The sequence below is a fragment of the Rana temporaria genome, chromosome 10 (assembly GCF_905171775.1).
Source record: "Rana temporaria chromosome 10, aRanTem1.1, whole genome shotgun sequence".
In the NCBI taxonomy this organism is placed as follows: domain Eukaryota; kingdom Metazoa; phylum Chordata; class Amphibia; order Anura; family Ranidae; genus Rana; species Rana temporaria.
Window position 1 is genome coordinate 103248721 of NC_053498.1, and position 8136 is coordinate 103256856.

Sequence of the window (8136 nt, forward strand, 5' to 3'; positions counted from 1 at the left end):
GTTCTTGAATACGACTTTACGTCAATGACGCACACGTCGGCGTCATTGACGTTTTCCGCCGAGAACTGGAGCATGCGCACTGGGCTATTTTTAGCCCGGCGCATGCGCAGTTCTATCGAAACGGGGGCGCGCTTAATTTAAATATAAGCCGCCCCCTTTGAAATATGCATGGACACGCCGGGCCTTTTACACTACGCCTCCGCAAACTACGGAGCAAGTGCTTGAGGAATACGGCACTTGCTCCAGTAAGTTGCGGCGGCGTAGTGTAAATAGCTTACGCGATTCCGCCGCAGAAAGTACGAGAATATGGCCCAGTGTCTCTGCAAAGCAGCATTTTCTCCAGAAACTCTTCCGTTAACACAGCTTTTAATTACGGTATATACTCGAGTATAAGCCGACCTGAATAGAAGCCGAGGCACCTAATTTTACCAGAAAAAACTGGGAAAACGTATTGTGTCGAGTATAAGCCTAGGGTGTCCATATGCATGCCTCATTGTATCCGTGTGCATGCCTCACTGTGCCCATGACTAGACTGATGTTTAACATGGGAGTCTATGGAAGGGGTGCCTGGCTTTGAAGAAAAAAAATAAAAATATGGTGCTCCCCGACCGTAGGTCCTTTGGACAAACTTTGCACACTTGTAGAGGAGAAATGGGGCTACATGTGTGCCAAGTTCTGGGTCCAGGGGACCTACGATCGGCCGGAACCCGGGTCCCCCAAATCACCGGAGAAATTACCGTTTAACATGGGAGTCTATGGAAGGGGTGCCCAGGTTTGAAAAATCGGTGCTCCCCGGACGTAGGTCCCCCGGACAACAAACTTTGCATACTTGTAGAGGAAAAGTGGGGCTACATGTGTGCCAAGTTTTGGTACCAGGTCCCCAAAGTCCGGGAAATCAGGCACAAAAAGGTGACTCGAGTATATGCCGAGGGGGGCATTTTCAGCACACAAAAAATTTGCTGAAAAAACTTGGCTTATACTCGAGTATATAGGGTAAACAGAACTGCACCATTAAAAAAATAATCCCATGCATGGTTTATTTTTATATAGTTACAAGTGGACCAATGTAACCATGTACATTTCATACCTGGCCGATGCCCCAAGAAACTGGAAATCATTAAAACAGAAACCACTACTCCAGTGATGTCTACTTGCTTCCTGTGCTGAGCGGCCAGCCCGATACATTTGTGAACACAGGAGGTTGGCTGCTCAGTACAGGTGCCATTTAGAGAATATTTAAAATTTTCTGAATAAATGCAAAGCATTCTTGACTGGACGAGGTGGAGAACTTGACATGATGTCCCACCTCTCTGCCTCATCCAAGCAAATAACACTTTGCATTTATGCAGAAAATGCAAAGCATTCTCTGAATGGTGCCCGTGCTGAGCAGTTGACCCCCTGTGTTCAGTAAGCAGAAGTGCAGCCATGCAGCAGGGGACGCAGATGCATGTGGTGATCACTGGAGTAGCAGTGTCTGTTTCAGTGATTTCCAGCTACCGGGGACATTGGCCAGGAATGGTTTATATACATAGCTACATTGGTCCAAGCTGGACCAATGTGACTATATCCTAGATAGTAAGGATAACTTGCCACAATTTTGTGGCAGTTTTGAATTGCAAGTCTGTTAACTTGCTGCACATTTTCACTGGCAAATTGTACACTTGCAGAGCACTTGAAGCACAAGTTCTAGTTGACACTTTTCCAATTTGTGGTAAATTTGCGTGGCAAGTCTCTGGCATGAGCAAAGTTGCAGTGGTGGATCTACAGCAAGACCTTTGCAAGTCTACAGCATGAAAATTCAGCCACAGTGACCCATGTGGTGGGATGACTATTGCACAACATAACTGAACCAGAACTTACAGCAGACTTGCAGAATGTTTGCAAAGAAAGTTGATCTGGAGTCATGCAATGCAGACTTGCTGCAATTGTGCAACAAACTTGTGAAGCCTCGCAAGACTAGCAATAGCTGAGCAAGTCATTTTCAAACTTTCAGCACAATTGCTTGCTATCTGGGATATAAACATGTCTGGAATTATTATTTAAGGGTACATGGGTACCAAACACAGAACGGATTTAAAGTGGTTGTAAAGGCTTTCACCTTTATGCATTCTATTCACGAAGGTAAAAAACCTTCTATGTGCTGCTCCCCCCCAGCCCCTACCTTATACTCACCTGAGCCCCCTCTTGATTCAGAGATGTGCATGGGAGCTTGGCTATTCCAAGTCTCTCTCTCTCCTCACTGGATGAGAGACAGCAGCAGGAGGTAGTTGGAGGCGGGGGCTAGCTGCAGCTCTATGTGTCTTATGAACAGGCGCAGACGAGCCACAGCTCTATGTGTCTTATGGACACATAGAGCCGAAATTTGGGAGTGAGCACGCACCAGTGCCCCCATAGCAAGTGGGGACCAATACCGTTTTTTCTTATCGGTGAGTAGAGGAGAAGTTCCGTGACTACAATGGGTATAAGGAGGAAGTGATGTGAGCTTGGGGAGGACAGCCAGACATCTCCCCTAGCCCTGTGAGCACCTCCAGCGACCGTGGTTTGCTATAATCTGTGGGATGGGGACGCTGCAGATATGTATTTGACTAGATATTTTCTTTGTGAGTTGTTTTAATAAACTGCCCGTTGCTGTACTAGACGGTGCTTTGCTTTCTTTACTGGGTTTAAACACGGGTGAGGTGGGGGTAATCGCATGGGATTCGGACAGGAATAACACTACATTCCTGTTCAAATCACACGCAATTCTTTGTAGAGAGATTTGAGCCCATTCATTTTGTAAGGACACAAATCGCACCGCAAAGTATCGGTTTCGGTACCGGGAGCATTTTCATGAGCGCAAGTACTCGTGAAAATACCGATATCGGTGCATCCCTAACATTTATTGAACATTACGGCGGGGATTTACTAAAACTGGTGCACACAGAATCTGGTGCAGCTGTGCATAGTCACAATCAGCTTCTAACTTTAGCTTGTGCAATTAAGCTTTGACAAGAAGGCAGAGTTCACACTTGTACGACAAACGCTCCAACAGTGGGAGCTCATGCCGCATGACGTATGCAAATCAATGTCTCCCTATGAGAGCCATCTTAACTGGTCCGATTTTGATCCTATTTCAGCCCATTGAATATCATTGAAGGCAGATCAAAGTCAGATCATCGTCTTAACTGATCTGATTTCGGCATTATCTGAGGATCTTGAAGGGGAACTCCAAGCCAAAAAAGAAAAACAAAAGGCATGGGGTGGGACCTTATATTGACATGGGGTGGAGCCACCCACTGATATTATACGGAGGCCCCAACCCCTTTGTGTCATCACCGCCACCATCATGTGCCAGGCGGTGATGTCACAAGGGGCAGGGCCTCCGAATGACATCAGCAGGTGGCCCCACCCCATTCCAATATAAGTATTGGCACATGGCAGCCCAAGCATTAGAGCGGGAGAGAGTGTTGAGTAAACATTGTAAGAAGAACAGAGAGAGAAACAGCAGAGAGAGGAGGCCCGGCAGAAGAACATAGCAGACAGAGGAGAAGATCCGAAGAGGGCTAGAAGTCAACGGAGAGTGGAGGAGAACCGGCAGAGGGAGAAGAAATCGCCAGAAGAGGGAGAAGAGCTGGAGAGGGGAAAATAGAAAATCAGAAGACACACCAGAGCTGCCTTAACCACTTAAGACCCGGCCCATTATGCAGGTAAAGGACCTGGGCAGCTTTTGCAATTCGGCACTGCGTCACTTTAACTGACAATTGTGCGGTCGTGCAATGTGGCTCCCAAACAAAATTGGCGTCCTTTTTTTCCCCACAAATAGAGCTTTCTTTTGGTGGTATTTGATCACCTCTGCGGTTTTTATTTTTTGTGCTATAAACAAAAATAGAGCGACAATTTTGAAAAAAAAACAATATTTTTTACTTTTTGCTATAATAAATACCCCCAAAAAAGCTAGAAACAATTTATTTTTTCTCAGTTTAGGCCGATACGTATTCTTCTACATATTTTTGGCAAAAAAAAATCACAATAAGCGTTTAACAATTGGTTTGCGCAAAATTTATAGCGTTTACAAAATAGGGGATAGTTTTATGGCATTTTTATTAATATTTTTTTTTTTTTACTACTAATGGTGGCGATCAGTGATTTTTTTCGTGACTGCGACACTATGGCGGACACATCGGACAATTTTGACACATTTTTGGGACCATTGTCATTTTCACAGCAAAAAATGCTATAAAAATGCATTGTTTACTGTGAAAATGACAATTGCAGTTTAGGAGTTAACCACTAGGGGGCGCTGTAGGGGTTATGTGTGACCTCATATGTGTTTCTAACTGTAGTGGGGTGGGGCTGGACGTGTGATGTCACTGATCGCCTTTCCCTATATCAGGGAACAGACGATCAGTGACATTGCCACTGTGAAGAACGGGGAAGGTTTCTTTACACACACCTCTCCCCATTCTTCAGCTCCTGTGACCGATCGCAGGACACCGGCGGTGATCGGGTCCACGGGTTTCGCGGCCGCAGAGCTACGGACCGGGTTGCGGGCGCGTGCCCGTGTGCGACCCACGGCTGGGCACTTAAAGGGGACGTACAGGTACGTGCCTGTGCTCAGCAGTGCCATTCTGCCAACGTAAATCTGCACCAACGCACCCACCCCCTCTCTTTTCCACATCCCCTATCCTGACCTGCTGGGCTGAGTGCTCGGATAAAGGTCTGGCATGGATTTTTGAGTTTTTTGGTGTTGGGGTTCCCCTTAAAATCCATACCAGACCGAAGGTCCTGGTATGCTCTTGGGGGGGGGGGAACCCCATGCCTGTTTTTTTTTTCCCATTTGGTGTGGAGTTTTCCCTAATGAGTCATACCAGACACAAAGTGCCTGATATTGTCAGGACCAAAGTCGGATCCCCGTTCATTGAAGTCGGATGGATGTCGGACTTTAAGTTGCAGGTAAAAGCCGAATCCACAGTCGTACGACTGTCGTGTCGTACCAGTGTGAACCCGGCCTAAAACCCTGAAGCTAATTGGTTACTATGCACAGCTGCACCAGCTTTAGTAATCTTCCCCTATGTGTGGTCCTTTGGTGATGTCAGGGGCCACATTTGAGGCCCATTTAGCTCATACACTGACTTATGGTCTCAGTGCCTGCATCTTGCATATACAGTATGCCTTCAAACTGATTTATTTTGAAGAATATTAGAGGCTGCAGCTCATGTACTGTGCATATACCACAGTCAAATATATTGTTATGTTAACTTTCATGGTAAAGAAAGAGAAAAGAAGGACACGATGGAGGAGGAAATCCAGGGAAATGATAGACAACCCTGACATAAGACAATATATTAACCTGGTAAAAGACAAGGCCAAATGGAAAGCAATGGTGGAAGCAATGGTGGAAGAAATGGTGGAAGCAATGGTGGAAGCAATGGTGGAAGCAATGGTGGAAGAAATGGTGGAAGAAATGGTGGAAGAAATGGTGGAAGAAATGGTGGTAGCAAGGTTCCAGATTTGAAATCCAACAGCAACCACACAAGGTCATGTCAGTGGTATTGGTAATGTTACCTTTCACGTGTTCTTCCTGAGTCCAGATGTATCCCGGTGGATTTTCCTCTTCCTCCAAAAACAGCATCTCTGATTCATCTTCTGGCCTTTCAGAAACAATAGAATCCTCCATTTCTCCACCTCTGTTTCCTAATGGATCTAAAAGAGAATATGCTTTATGAACCCAGCCTTTGCAATATGCTACCAATCCATAGCCACCCATACAGCACATCCAGTGCCACCATCTTGGTCCTGTTCAGTTAGCTGCATATTCTGGGTGCAGAGAGTCAGCTCTGCTAATGTGTGGGGCTCACCCCCCAGCTGCATTGTGTGCCAATGCCGCAGTCCCCTGGGAGATGTGATTTAAGTATCCCATGAGGTAGCAGGACCACTAACACATCATTCTGGGGTCAGCAGGGGTGTAACTAAAGAGGTTGCAGGGGTCGCAATTGCAACCCAGTCCCATGCTTCAGGAGGCCCCTGCGGCTCCCTTGTCAGATTTGTCCACTTCTGGATAGTGGGGTTGCCACTTGTCCAGAATTCACCTGGACAGTCCGGGTTTTAGATCCTGTGTCCAGGTTTTAAGTCCATCTGAAACCCGGACACATCAGTGGCAGCCCTGCAGCACCAATCCTCCTATCCCCCTCTCCCCTCCTGTCAGCTTTAATTATATTGGTGGGGGGGCGGTGCTTTAACTGGTGTACAGACTGGCCTGGGGGGATTATACTGGGGGACAGACTGACCTGGGGGGGGATTATACTGGGGGACAGACTGACCTGGGGAGGATTATACTGGGGGACAGTCTGACCTAGGGGGGATTATACTGGGGGACAGTCTGACCTGGGGGGGATTATACTAGGGGACAGACTGACCAGGGGGGGGATTATACTAGGGGACAGACTGACCAGGGGGGGGATTATACTGGGGGACAGACTGACCAGGGGGGGGGATTATACTGGGGGACAGACTGACCTGGGGGGGGGATTATACTGGGGGACAGACTGACCAGGGGGGGATTATACTGGGGGACAGACTGACCAGGGGGGGATTATACTGGGGGACAGACTGACCTGGGGGGGATTATACTGGGGGACAGACTGTCCAGGGGGGGATTATAGTGGGGGACAGACTGACCAGGGGGGATTATACTGGGGGACAGACTGACCAGGGGGGGATTATACTGGGGGACAGACTGACCAGGGGGGGATTATACTGGGGGACAGACTGACCAGGGGGGGGATTATACTGGGGGACAGACTGACCTAGGGGGGTTATACTGGGGGACAGACTGACCTGGGGGGGACTATACTGGGGGACAGACTGACCTGGGGGGCATTATACTGGGGGACAAACTGACCAGGGGGGGCATTATACTGGGGGACAGACTGACCAGGGGGGATTATACTGGGGGACAGACTGACCTGGGGGGGATTATACTGGGGGACAGACTGACCTGGGGGGGATTATACTAGGGGACAGACTGACCAGGGGGGGGGGGGGATTATACTGGGGGACAGACTGACCAGGGGGGGGATTATACTGGGGGACAGACTGACCTGGGGGGGGATTATACTGGGGGACAGACTGACCAGGGGGGATTATACTGGGGGACATACTGATCAAAGGGGGATTATACTGGAGAACAGACTGACCTGGGGGGGGGGATGTACTGGGCACAGACTGACCTTGTTTGATTTAACTATACTCCTTTAGCTTCTCCCAATAATAACACAATTTGGCCACACCCACTGTTCATCACGGATGCTACATGCGCTGCAATACTACTCTTATTGGGGCACCCAAAGGTGTCCCAAGTCTTTTACAATCCTATAGTGTAAACTTAAAAAAAAAAAAAAAATTGCTTTGCGCTGCTAAAGTGTTCGGTTTGGCTGGTGAAAAGCCAGGTCAGTCTGTCACAGCACACTTACACTACAAGACACACATGTGTGTACCCCAACCAGTACACTTACACTACAATACGCACATGTGTACCCCAACCAGTACACTTACACTACAATACGCACATGTGTACCCCAACCAGTACACTTATACTACAATACACACATGTGTACCCCAACCAGTACACTTACACTACAATACACACATGTGTACCCCAACCAGTACACTTACACTACAATACACAATATATGGGAGCAGAGTTTTTATAGGAAAGGTTATGCCCTCGGCTGGCTCACATGTACCTGCAGCTGACAAGTGAATCCCCGAAGCGCCGCTCTAGGAAAACTTAGAAATAGTTCAGGCCTCGTCCCTTCATCCTCCTGAGAGAAACACCAACGAGACGCGGAACCATGGAAACCGACACAACCATTACACGGAGGGGTAATGAACGTTACTGGAAACAGAAGCGCTATGTACACGTTTTGTAAAGTGTTTAAAAAAAAAAGAAAAAAGCATAGTCGTGTTTCGAAAAAAACATTTGAGGAAGAAGAAGTGGCTTTCAAGTACTGTCACAGAAATCGACGCCCCCCCTCCCCCCGTGCTGCAGAATGGGTTGTTCCAGTATAAAAGGATCAGCATTCCAGCAGCGTATTGTACAGAGAGCTGAGTGTTGTATAGAGAGCGTTGGCCTGAGGTATCATATGCTGGGATTTG

The 8136-nt window shown here is 47.7% G+C and overlaps 1 protein-coding gene across 3 annotated transcripts in view; it reads right to left on the reverse strand.

The window, feature by feature from the left end:
- CFAP74 (cilia and flagella associated protein 74) overlaps window positions 1-7834 on the reverse strand; it is a 195612-nt gene extending 187778 nt beyond the window's left edge. For all 3 annotated transcript variants that reach the window (XM_040325889.1, XM_040325888.1, XM_040325887.1), the window contains exons 1-2: window positions 7725-7834; window positions 5545-5682 (exon numbers count right to left, since the gene is read on the reverse strand). In XM_040325889.1, the coding sequence (XP_040181823.1) occupies window positions 5545-5656 (112 nt within the window). In that variant the 5' untranslated portion in view covers window positions 5657-5682; window positions 7725-7834. The remainder of the gene's footprint in view (window positions 1-5544; window positions 5683-7724) is intronic.
- Between the last annotated feature and the right edge of the window lie 302 nt (window positions 7835-8136).